Genomic DNA, 13,275 nt, shown 5'->3' on the forward strand with positions numbered 1-13,275 from the left:
ACAAAGGAAAGACCGAATTCTTATGCGGGATCATCTAGTTGTTAATCATGTTAATGAAAGGACAAGCCCTAGATTATTGGTGATATGGAGCATTTTGCTTAGATGATGTTACTATTGGTTTCGGAATATTGTTAGTATATATTGCTGAATTCGGGTTAATTTTGATTTTATTTTATTTTATTTTATAGAATCATATAAGACTATTGCTCATATTACTATTGGTTTTGAATTAGATGAGACTATTGATGTTTGGGATCGAGAACTTTGTTAATCTCAGTTTGAATTCTCATCTTCCTGTGTTATTTTCAAATTGGCCACAAAAATTTTGCAGCAGCAGTTATCCATTAACAATAGTACCAAACTACCAATATTATCCAATGTACATCTGTCAAGTACAGTAATCGAAAGGGAAAAGGAAAAAGTCCACTTAAATTGAAAAGTTCAAGCCATGCACATGTAAGATAATTGAATATAATTGACAAATTCAATTATTTTGACTTTCAAGAAATATAATAATTTAGTCTTGCAAAGGAGAGAAGAGTGTAGAATTTATTGGCTAATATGCTCGTGTGACTTGGCAAAACCATACACAAACATGCACATATTTTGTTTTCCAAAAAGCATTCTTCTCAAACATCTAATATAATTGGAAACTCAAGCTCAAGACAGATGTTTTACAGACTGGATTTTATGGTCAGATTAAATCCAAGTTAGATTAAATCCAAGTTATCATTTAGAATTAGTCAAATCAAATTCGAAAAGTTTCCTATTCAACACATTGACAAATTAAACTAGAGCAGATGCCAAAATGAACCTATCAACAAGCTATTTGAGAAGCATCTCTACCAAACAAACTAAGCCAACAACCAAAGGAAAAAATTCAATGTGTAGGAAGCATATGAAAACCTTGCATCATGCCTTCTTCTTTTTGGACTTGAGGATCACAAACCCGATAAATATGCATAAGAAGCAGAGAAGTACCACACCAGCAAATACAGGTATAAATATGGCGTATTCTTGAGGTAGGAAATATTGGTGGATGAAGTGATCACTGTCTACAAATGGCTGAACAACCCACAATAATCAGTCCTATGCAAAGTTTATAAAAAGCCAGAAAGATATATTTAAGAATGTGTTGGATACTGACCAGAATGATGACCCAAAATGTGTAGTAGGTGAATGTTGATAAGCTGATAAAAGATAATAAGAACCCAACTATTCTGTCCGCTAATTCCATTTGGATTTTCAGCTTCAACTGTCTGCAAACCACAACAAGGAAAATCAATATCTTCTAATTACGACTTGGAACAAATGCTAACTAGTTTTGCATAGCATGCATAGTGATGCACAACAACAAACCTAGTTATCAAAATAGGAAAATAGTTCAAATTCCCTCTTCAAAAGTAACAAAATTGACTACATGCACATGCAGAAGGCAAAGGTGCTGGGCAATGGTGATATTAATGTTCAACTGAAAGAATCAGGGACAGCCAAGAGCAGGTTCCACTATTAAGTCTTTCAGGTTCTAATATGAGACTTCCAAAAACTATGAACATTTTCCAACATCATCACTCCAAACACTAAATATCATCTTCAGTTTCCAGCACACTAAGGAACCAAGAGTTAAACGAAGTCTTTTCTGCTCTTAATGGAGAGCACTCCAGAAGAATCCTATTCAGACTATTGCCAGTACCTAATCGGGCCCAAATGAGAATTATTCCCACTAAACTCCAATAGCTTCCTATCAGTAACATTTGCACTTTCATCACTGGAAAAATATGTTTCACTACTCGTTCCAAGCTCTTTTTCACTGAAAGCCAACTGGTATTCTTCACAAGGTGTTTTTCATTTTTCAAATTTTCTCTTCATATCTTCTATTCTGGACCTCATCTCCACCCTGTCAAGAGCCACTTCTCCATTTAAGGCTTGAGAGAATCTCTTAATCAAATTCCTACTAATGACTTTCTAGCTTCTGTCTTCGATTTATTCAACACAATTATCATAATCAATTCCACAATCATGACTTGCGCTTGCCAAAAGCATTAGAATTTGTTAACTCTAGCAAACCCCATCTCAATCTCTGTCATACAAGAAAAACCAATTTTTTTTTTTTTCAATGCAATCAATCGGACGAAGGGTCCAAAACTATTGCTTCAATCAAACACAAGGCCATTAAAAGAAAGAAATAATACAAATTTCAACACAAGTGAAGCTTGTATGAAGACATACAAGATTTCTTAGGTGTCATTATGAATTTTCGCTGCAGCAGCATTAAAACATATGCAATTGACAATAAAATTAAAAAAATTAAAAAAAATTAAAACTCCGTGAGAAATTTTATCAAGCAGGTTGTGTTTGAACCTGCAGTCAAACAAATCTAACAGATATATTCATATCAGATCCTCCAAACGGAAAACTAATATAAATTTAAAGGATCGTGAGAATATTAATGCAGAAGTTTTCGTACCTGTTAATCGTCGGAAGAATTTTCAATAGCGGAAATGAGAAGAAGGTTTCTGCTTCACTTCTCTTACTATTTTAAAACTGGGCTCCATTTGGGCTCCAGAACTGGATCGGGTATCTAAATAGTCCAGATCCAAATCAAATGAACATTTTTTGATCTCCGTTTCTCAATTGAACAATAATTGTTCTCTACAATGAGAGAGTGATATGATAATTAATGACAACCGGGAATCTAAATGCCCACAACTATAATATGAGTCATTATAGAGTTATATAAATTTATTTTTTAAAAACTGAGCTGGTATAAATCTATTAATTGAATGGAATATAAAATAATAAATATATATATTATGTGGATTAGGAATATTTAATCGTATTAATTTAATCACGCCACATCAGTTTGTTTAAAATAAATTTATACAAAAACTTATAATTTTTATTATCTGTTCTTATAACACCATTCAAATCAATTGAGCAGAGTTAAAAAATTTACAGTGATTTTCAAACCATGCATCACTTAAGATGAAATTTTAAAATTCAAATTGGTACTTCAAATCTCACCCCAACCTCAAATTATTTACAAGAGATGATGACATATGGGAGACTTGAATCCACACCAATCCTATTTAGTCACCATTCAATGATTGATGACGAAGGAAAGCTTTTATATGGTGTTTACTTACCAAATTAAGGAATTAGAATCTAGAATTAGAATAATTAACAATATTTACTTCGCAAAATAGAGTCAGAAATCATAATCAGAATTGTAGAGTCCACCATAATTGGGGAATGAGGAATGGTTGGGAATGAGTCTCCCATTCCTCATTCCCCTAATTGAGTATTTTGCCCTCCAAAAATTGAAAATGCCATTTTGTCCTCATTTATAATTAATTAATATATTATTATAATTAATTAATTAATATAAAATAATTAGTTAATTAATATAATAATTATAGTTTCTGAATAAATAATCATAATAATTAATATATTATTACTATTAATTAATATACTATTTAATAATTATTAATATTATTATTAACTAATTAATATAATTATTACTATTAATATATTATTAACAATGATGTATTAATAATTATAGTTCTTGAATATAAATTGAAAAAACTAAAAATTTATTATAATTATGGAATTCATTTATTGTTGTTTTTGTTGTTATTATTATTAATTTATTTATTATTACTATTGTTGTTATTGTTATTGTTATTAATTTATTAATTATTACTATTATTTATTTATTATTTTAATTACTATTATCATCATCATCATTATTATTATTAATTATTTTTATAATAATAAAAATCACAAATGATGACGACGACGATTATTATTATTATAATTAACTATAGGCATTTTAATAACTTGAAATAATTTAACTTATTTCGATTATGATTTCAAGATAAAATAAATATATCAATGGGATTCTAGCCCATTCCTATTTCGATTCTTGCAACTCAAGTAAACAACCTTTTCTTATTCTCATTTCTCATTCCCATTCCAATTGATTCCGATTGCAGCCTATCTGACAAGTAAATGCAGAATTAGTGTTTATAAATTACCTAACTGAATCATTTGGGTTCACTGAGTTAAGAATTCATCTGGGTCAAATGATTCTAGTAATGCGGACACACACTAACGCTTGCTTTACAATTTCCTCGATTTTTGTTTAATTTTCCTCCGCTGCAAAGTTCGTCGTCTTGTCCATTTTACTTGAATATTCTCCACTTTGGTATCAATTAGCACAAGACTACAAGAGACTTGACTGGATTTACAAACTTGCAACAAGAGCAATATTTATTGAATCTAGCAATCTGGAGCAATTTGCTTCACAAACAAAGAAACAAAGAAACACTACTAGAAGCAACTATGCAGTAAATGGTTCAGAAACACAAAACCTAGAGTTACTGAAAATGGAGAGAACAATTATTATCTGAGTAAAGAAGCAAAACAACTAAAACCTAGCTTTGCCAGCTTTCATGGCACGCAGCCTTTCAGTAATTACTGCATCAGCAGCAGTTCCACAACTCCCATGGATCAATTCCAAATTTAGGAGTCCAATAAACCAAGGGATATGAAGCAACAGATTATTGGCGATTAAAACTTTAGAAAGAAACGGGTGTCTGATAAGCTTCTACCTTCACTTTTGCAGCAACCACTGCATAATGTCCTTTCGTAGAACTCCATTAAACCCATTCCTATTGTAGTTCAAACTCAACATATCAGATCCATTCGTCTGAAGATGCCTATACTGAATTATGGTTCCAGCAGGCCTTGGATGCCGCATCATCATGGCAATGGTAGACAAGGGTGGTTTAGGCCATATATTTTTTGATGAGCTAAATAGATGTCTATCTGATTCCTTGTTTCTAGATGTTTGGACTCCAGGAGTTTTTGGATTCGGAGACTTCATTCCATGGTTGGTCATGCTCATGCTGGGGCCATGCGGCGGTCTCTCAGGGGGACCACGTATCTGGGCAGATGGTTTCATTCGGTCAAGCCAACGTAGAATCCAGTTACCAACATTTCTACCAACTTCTATGTCTCTCTCTTGTATGTTCTTGTGAAACTTGAGTGCAATGTCAAAGACAGCGCGTACTCGACTGTGGAAAAATCAAGGAAGAATGAAAGTCAGTCTTCAACACCAAAGATAGTTCCAAGTTGGAGGAGTATTTAATTTGTTATTATTGAAAACAATGGTAGAAATAACAGTAGTTCCCAGCTAGTAATTGACATAACAGCAGAAGGTAAACAGTACAGTGAAATCCAATGAGCCACCCAGTGGGAAGAATGCAATGCTCAGGCAGGACTGTGGTCAGCATCACACTAAGACTCTTAAGAGTGGAGGATGTCCAATTATTGGTTTCATAATGCATACTAAATCAATTCAAGTATTGAAATAATTAACTAATTCAGAATTTCCATTTTATGCAGAGGCTTTCATGAATAATTACAACTAGATTGGAAGGATTCTGGAGTGAAAAGACGTGCTCTGGTAACCTACTGTCCTGAAGTTAATAAAATCCTACTAATAAAATCAAAATACAATGGCTCATAAAAGAAAAGCACAGAAGAACTTTACTCTATCATTTCAAAACAGTCTCTTTGAACTAAACAAGAATACAGCTAGGATCTCCAGATATGGACATGAATACTTGTGCTTCTCCAAAATTTCCATACCACCTAATGAGAGAGAGCAATTTATGAATGTGCTCATAATTAGTTCTGGTATCTGAGCGTTATAGCTTGATTGGATAACAAGTCCACAGGAATACATATGAGACTGTCTATCTGCTTCTCTTAAAGGTACTACAACTTTGACATCAAGGGGTTGCATGATGGCAAAACAACGAACATGTTTCGTAAAATTCCATTTAAAAGTTTGGTATCACAAATCTAAAAGGTAAGTTGGTTCAAATCCCATAATGGGGACCCAGACAAAACTAATAGGAGGTTATGTAAAACTTAGAAATAAAAATTATGCACCAATCTAGAACTAGAGAATGCAGGTTGCTGTTGCAGATATTCAAGGATCAAGTGAGTTCATAGTTATTATCTATTTGGCGAAAACTTTTCTTAATCTTTAAAAGATTGGCTTAGCTCCATAATTGGTTAAATCACAAATTCTGCAACCTAGCCTATCCAATATGTCATAAGATCACAGATTTAGAAGCTGATTTTATTATGATATGCACAGGGTCATTCTAAGTCAGAAAGGGAAGAATAATTGCTTTCAGGGAAGAGCTCAGTGATCTCTCATATTGCATATGATATCAAGTCAATGTGAACTATTCACATCAGTTTACATCCAACCTGAAGTAGAAGTGTCAGGACGCATGATGAACTAGTAGAAGGACCATACTAAAGTTTTTCCTTTCATATTCCTATACTTTTAATCCAAATAAAATACAGATAGCTACTTTGTTATAGCTGTATTCAAACACATATTTGACCTCTGTACAATTAAACTTCAATGAAACTCATTAGATTGGAACCAATAAGTTTGTTGGAACAGCAAAGATGAGGCACACTCAAAAGTAAAAAAGTAGAATACAATAGCTACATCTAACAAGAAAACTTCCATTTTAAGAGAATATGAGATAGTCTAGTGGCATGGTGCTCACACAGAAAATTCAGACCGTTAATGACAATTTATGAACCACCAGCAAAGTAACTTTTCAAAGAGATGATTAATATATAGGCAAAGACAAGCCCTCAGTTGTGGACTTTCCAAAGAGATGATTAATACATAGGAAAAGACAAGCAATCATAATTGTGGACATATAGTCCAAGATAATCCCATGTCGCAGGATGCATTGCTGCAACATATTTAGTTCAGATTTGACATAATCAACTCCACACAATCCATCAAAATCCTATCGAAGAGGCGTAAGAAGGTGGAAATTTCAGCTAAAAACTTTTTCGAATAAAGAGAAATAGAAGAAAGAACAGTGAAATAGGTAGTGAGAATAGAGAATACAAGGGAAGAGCGAGGAGAAATTCTATGAATCTATGATCCCAAAACAAAACCAAAATCCAGACAATACCTCCCAAAAGAGCACATGCTTTTATGGTTTTTGATAGCATAGGATTACTCCCAAAGGAAATACATAAGTACTTAGGAGATGCCACAAGGATAGCTCACGTCAGTTGCCTCCTATATAGTTACTCCATAGTTAAGATAACACAACACTAGTTTCTATAAGGGAAGCCTGGTTTACTTTCACTGCGATATATAACATGAGTAGACAACAACACTAATATCTTGCTAAACTTTCAAAATTAGGTTTTCAGGATCTTTTACACATTTGTCATTTTATTTGTTTCACCCTCTCCCCCATTCTAAGAAAACCTAAAATTTTGGTTCCTTCTATCAATTGCCTTTGCTAATAAGACATTCTCTGTCTAGCCAAGCTAGTAGTAAGCCACATGATTACTCCAAGAAATCAATTCCTAGCCACAACAAAACTCCATTACTCTCCTCTGCTCTGTTACATTAGATCTTTAGCAAGCATCAATAACCAAATTCTGAATAATACACACTATCATACAGTTAAATCATCTTACCAAGATCAACCTTGAAAAATATCATAAAATCGTGAAACAATGCAACACCACCATCATCATAATCCTCTTTTGAGTCCAAAATCACCAGCTTTTATCGTCGTGCATAGCTACGGAACCCATTAGTGAAAATTAACACTTGGACTACCCAGCTTAATTAATTAATTAATATACTTGAAAATGCCCATTCCCAATCTGTGACCCATCCGCTAATAACCCTATTGATAGCTGACCCATCAAGCTACAAATGAATCAAAATCAAACTCCAAACAAAATGAAATAATCAAATAATAATAAGAACGACGGTAACACATATATACCGGTGAACAAATTGGCGAATCCGAGGGCGCTTAGGGCTGATAACGCGACGCTGAATCCTCAAAGCAAGCCTGTAAGTCCGCTTCAGTCCCAAGAAATACGCTGTTCCCAATGTGATCTCCCACAGCACCATTCTCTATCTTTCTAGAACTCTCTATCTCTCTCTGAGTCTCTCTCTGTGCGTCTATTTGTGCACTTTAAAAAAAAATTATATGTTTATTTATTTTGCATATTTTTTAATAATATTTTGATGTTTCTTTTCTCCCAAGTAAAATCTATGGATTCTTTTATTCAAGCCGCCGGAAATTTCGATCCTGGTTACCCATCCCGCTTCGGTCTTGAGGGTTCAACTGTCCATCGTGTCAGCTTTTATATGTATATAAAGAGGAAATTTTGAGGAATTTAATTTGCACAGAATATGCCATCGACGAAATTAAAATTCCATAAACATGACAAATATGTAATGAAAAGTCTAAAATGCCCTTCTATTGGAACGGCCATAGACGCATATGGTTGCGCGCCCTTTTCTCATGGTGACAAATAGTCTCGACCTCAATGGTTACATAATTATGATACTCGTATTCATTTTCGATCTATGTTTGATTTTATTTAATTAATTTTTAAATTGCTCGAATATTATCGAATATATACTAATTATGATTAAATAATTTTTTAATTATTCCATGATTACCTAACTATAATTAAGTAATTTATTTATGTATTATAACGAACAAAAAATTAAATTACAAAGGTGTGTAACTTATTTTTTTTTTAAAAGAGAACTAACAAAAAAATTGAGAGAGAGAGGGACAAAAATAGGTCTTTTAGGTACTTAAAGTTGTGTTGTTATATTGAATGAATGTATTTCACAGTATTTTTTTTAGCATATTTAATTTTTTTTTAAAAATAATAATAAAAAGAAGAAAACTCTACATCTCTTTTCAGTTTTCTCCCGGCCTTATCTCCACTGTTGGGTTTTCTGTTTGTTAATGATGGCCACTCTTTAGTGAAAGAGATATTTTAAATACACCTCATTCATCTCTTTTCAGTTTTTTCCCACTCCTTAGTGGGAGTATAGCTTGAATGTGTTCAGTAATACTCTTATAAAAAATTTGTACATAATCGGAATGCGTTGCAATTTCATAAACTCCCAATTTGTTGTAGATCAAATTGGGAAGTATTCAGATTATGTATACGTACAGATAATATAAATAGAATGAAGTTAAAAGGATTAAAAAATTCTAATAAGTAAGTCAATGAGAGCATAATTAACAAAATTTCTTCACGTGCTCACTATTTCATCTCTCAATTTTTTGACGTATTTGATTGATGGGTATTTATAACCAATAAAGCATATCAACCAGTCGTGCATTTAGCAACACACTTTTTAATTCTTAAAGTACTTTGTGATGCACGACCCATAAACATGTCTTAAAGGGTGTGAAAATTTTTTGCCTCCCTTGTTTTTTCAAAAGATATATTAAAGAGAGATAAAGCAAAATGCAGAGACAATTATATCAACATTGAACTAGACATCACAAACTGAACCCATCTAATCGCCATGTAGAGGCTTGAAAACCAAACCACAGTGAGAGTGTCAGCAACTGAATTTCTTTCACGAAAACTATCTGTGGGTACAATGAAATTGATTCTTATTATACGAAATTACAAATAAAAACTGGCATCCCAATTTTCTTGCAGGTAAAATGCTCATTCATTTTATTACCACATTGCTTTGAAAATTCCAAGCACAGAAACCTCTGCTTCCACAATGCACACATCATTCACAAGAAAACCATTGTCTCCCTCGTCTACGTAACTGAGTTCAGCAAATCTTGGCCAACCCCAATCTTCAATTGAGGACCTGAATCATGTTCTTCCTGCATGAAACAACAATAATAGGAAGCCTTAAAGTTATTTGTATATAGCTATGAGTAAGCTTATAGTAGTTAAACTACTATTGCATTAATTCATGCACCTGCTGTTAAATTAGTTTGGGAGGATAATAATTAATTTAATTACTTTTCTGCATTTTCATGCTTTCCCTGCACTTGATCACAGATTCGCAGCGTAAAATGCACGTATATTTTAAAACCATGAGTTATAGTTGAGGAATCAACCAATGCCAAGAGCAAAGAAAAATGACTGCTGGTTCCACTTTTGATTACCTTGGGATGGAGCTGTATCCTCCTGAAAAAATCAACTAAAGGCTAATTTCCAGGATGAGGCATTTAATTAGATGATATGAGTAAGGATATTAACAAAAAAATCATTTTCATATGATAGAATTTCTTTTGCATCAACTATATCACACGTGTATACTTTTGAATCCTAATTAAATATAATTATCCTTAGGTTTGGACGTCTTTCTGATCATAGTTTAAATCCAAACTTGGTAAGGACGTTTGGACCGGAGCACCATTTCAAAGAACATGTGAAATGGATCTTGAAATTGCTGTCAAGAGTAAGTTTTAACACTGATCAGAAAAACAACAGGCAAAAAATGTTCAATGCACATATATATGTAAACATACATAGAGAAGAGGAGCTGGGGAAAGAGTCAGAGAACATGCCAACTTGGCCTACAAAGTCATTTTCCATTACTACAAATTCCTCCTAATTACTAGAATTCCTCAAGTACTAAAACTAGTACTGAAGAAGATTGATTACAATAAGATTTTTCAAGGGTTAGAGTATTCTCTGCAGAGTAATATTTCTTCTTTAAGATATCTAAACGAGACCATGGTATAAACAAAGCATCAAGGTTGAGGGTCTGTACTATTAAACATTAGATTTTTAGAAATAGTTAGAATGAATATTGATATTCACCAAGTTTCGGAAACTGATGGTTGCAAGAATGGAATGGAAAGGGTAAAGGACAAGGTAATGGAATGGGGAAAGGAATATTAGTTTCTTTAATTTGTTTGGTTTGATCAAGTAATATTGATTTCTTTGCTTGATTGCAAGAATGGAATGGTAAGGGGAAAGAAAACAACTACAATACAAATGAACAAAAATACCCTCCACTAAAAAAATATATACATATATTTCAACGAGTTGAAGCAATATTTTAATTGTTCTATTCTTTATTATCAAATATTATATAATTAATTTCAAATTTAGGCATGGTTTGACATTGTAAGCCAGTAAGCCTAAGCCTGGTAAACACTTGTTCATATGGTTTGAATGTTAAATTGATTTTATTTTACAATTGTATGATGAAAAATCTATAATACCGTACCTATCATGACTATAAGGCAAAATATAGAGAGAGAAAAAACAACAATGAATTAGATATCACAAACTAAACCTATAAGAATGCATCCCCCACGTAATCTCCATGTGGAGACTTAACAAACAATTAACCACCAATTATTGAATGTCAGCATAAGAATTTCTTTACCAGAATATATGGGTACAATGAGATTAACTCTTATTATAAGAAATAAAATTAAAAAATTAGCATCCCAAGTTTCTTGCAAGGGTAACAATGCTCATTATAGTATATATTACAGGGCTTCGGAAATTCCAAGCACTGATACCTCGGCTTCGACAATGCAGACATCATTCACAAGAAAACCATTGCCTGCCTTGTTCAAGTAACTGAGTTCAATAAACTCGTGCCAACCCCAATTATCGATTGAGGTCCTGAACCATACACTAGCTGCAAGAACAACAATAGAAACCTGAAGTTATATGTACTTAGCTACAACCCTTATTGATGAACTTCAATACCTGTAAATTTGGGTTAATAATAACTTACTTTTATAGTGATTATGTATTGATTGAACTTGATTCCGGATTCGCAGTGTGAAATGCACGTATATTTTAAAACCACGAGTTATAGTTGACAAGTCAGCCAATTTCAAGTACATTGAAATATGACTGCCACTAGCTACTCCGTATCCCTTGGGACAGAGTTCTATCTTCCTGAAAAAACCAAGAACGGTAAAGTTTAAGTCTCGGCATTCAATTGTACATATTTACTAAGAGGTTCCATTTAACAAATTATCAAAACATTAACTTTCAGATGTGATGTTTAGATTATATATATGAATAGATAAATAAAAAAATTTGTGCAAATCATTTTACATTACACATTTGAAGAAGTGGTTTTAACATGATGCATTATTTTAACAAGTTGTATTATTCAAAACTACTCAAAAGAATTTCTTTGGCATCGGCATCAGAAATATATCGCGCATGTAAAAATGAACCCTAAGTATTAGTCATGCTCAGGTACAAATGTCTAGATTTAGTCTATGATACATTAGAGTTGTAAATCGTTGTTAAAAGTACAACTTGTCATAGTTCAAATCCGAATTTTAAAAACTCTCGAACGTCTGTACTTGAACAGCAATTCAGAAAGTATATGTACCACTTTTGATCTCCAGCAACGAATACTTCTGATTCGTAAGACTTTGCCTCCAAGTTTGAAAAGTTCTTGATCTTCCAAACATACTTATAAGGGGAAGCAGATGTGAATTTCTTCATGGAAAGGCACTCTCCTTTGACTATGTTCCTTTCTTTAACAAAGACTTCTGCTCCAAAAATACATGTATCTCCCACAAGATATCCATTTGAAGCATCGTTAAATTCTTTAAGCGGGATGAATTGATCAAAACCCCATTCAAGCTTCAACCCATGAAAACGTCTTTCATTTCCCATTGCATCTACCACATGATGAAGTAACGTCAAATCATTGATTAGCTCTCAGTTAAATAATTAAGAACAAAATGATCATAAATATTCTTGAGTTTAATAATCAACCTTGAGGAATCAAGTACGTGTCTTCGTTCTGATCATGCACAAACAGGCGAAAAATCACAAAGACTTCCCAACCAGAACCAAAAGAACTTGAGTCTGCCATTGCCAAGTAGAGTGAGATGTGATCTTTCACCTTTTTTTTTTTATTTCCATTTGGGTACACAACAAGTTTCCTGAAACCATCATGAATTAAATAACATATTAGATTATGATATATAATTAAGTAATAAGGTAATCTTAATATTAGTGTACTAAGTTTTAGGCCATACCATTTGTGGCTTCCAACATTAAATTCCGAAGATTCATAACTTTCCACATTATTTTCTAGAAGGGACGAAAATGTCTGTATTTTGAGTAGGAAATGAGCCGGTGGTACATGTGAAATGGATCTTGAAACTGCTGTCAAGAGTCATTTTAACACTGATAAGAAAATAACAAGCTAAAAGTGTTCGATTTACATATATAAACATACATAGAGAAAGGGAGCTGGGGAAAGAGCCTGATAACGTACCAACTTGATTTTCCATTGCAACAAATTCCTTCAAACTACTATAACTCGTCAAGTACTAAAAAGAGTATAGAAGAAAGATTGATTATAATAAGATTTTTTAAGGGTTAGAGTTATCTCAAGAGTAACCTTTCTTCTTTAAA

General features: G+C 32.9%; 3 protein-coding genes across 5 annotated transcripts; all 3 read right to left on the reverse strand.

The window, feature by feature from the left end:
* Window positions 1-843: 843 nt before the first annotated feature.
* LOC18043005 (dolichol-phosphate mannose synthase subunit 2) lies at window positions 844-2,673 on the reverse strand. The gene is made up of 3 exons (XM_006432688.2): window positions 2,468-2,673; window positions 1,148-1,259; window positions 844-1,065 (listed from the first exon to the last, which is right to left on the reverse strand). Exons 2-3 carry the CDS (start codon window positions 1,235-1,237, stop codon window positions 913-915), a joined length of 243 nt encoding a protein of 80 aa, XP_006432751.1. The 5' UTR covers window positions 1,238-1,259; window positions 2,468-2,673; the 3' UTR covers window positions 844-912.
* Window positions 2,674-4,241: 1,568 nt separating this feature from the next.
* On the reverse strand, window positions 4,242-8,187 carry LOC18043006. Its single transcript, XM_006432689.2, has 2 exons — window positions 7,860-8,187; window positions 4,242-5,078 (listed from the first exon to the last, which is right to left on the reverse strand). The coding sequence occupies exons 1-2, from the start codon at window positions 7,988-7,990 to the stop codon at window positions 4,616-4,618; spliced, it is 594 nt and encodes a 197-aa protein (XP_006432752.1). The 5' UTR covers window positions 7,991-8,187; the 3' UTR covers window positions 4,242-4,615.
* A 3,130-nt stretch (window positions 8,188-11,317) lies between these two features.
* On the reverse strand, window positions 11,318-13,256 carry LOC18042033. Of its 3 annotated transcripts, none has more exons than XM_006432690.2 (6): window positions 13,136-13,256; window positions 12,894-13,020; window positions 12,628-12,797; window positions 12,236-12,530; window positions 11,621-11,787; window positions 11,318-11,521 (listed from the first exon to the last, which is right to left on the reverse strand). In XM_006432690.2, the coding sequence occupies exons 1-6, from the start codon at window positions 13,149-13,151 to the stop codon at window positions 11,367-11,369; spliced, it is 930 nt and encodes a 309-aa protein (XP_006432753.1). In that variant the 5' UTR covers window positions 13,152-13,256; the 3' UTR covers window positions 11,318-11,366. The 3 variants fall into 3 exon arrangements, with proteins under 3 accessions (XP_006432753.1, XP_024040207.1, XP_024040208.1); XM_024184439.1 differs by having other exon boundaries at window positions 12,894-13,023; XM_024184440.1 differs by having other exon boundaries at window positions 11,505-11,543; window positions 12,894-13,023.
* Window positions 13,257-13,275: the final 19 nt, after the last annotated feature.

Source organism: Citrus clementina, unplaced genomic scaffold (genome assembly GCF_000493195.1).
Source record: "Citrus clementina cultivar Clemenules unplaced genomic scaffold, Citrus_clementina_v1.0 scaffold_5, whole genome shotgun sequence".
Taxonomy (NCBI): Eukaryota; Viridiplantae; Streptophyta; class Magnoliopsida; order Sapindales; family Rutaceae; genus Citrus; species Citrus x clementina.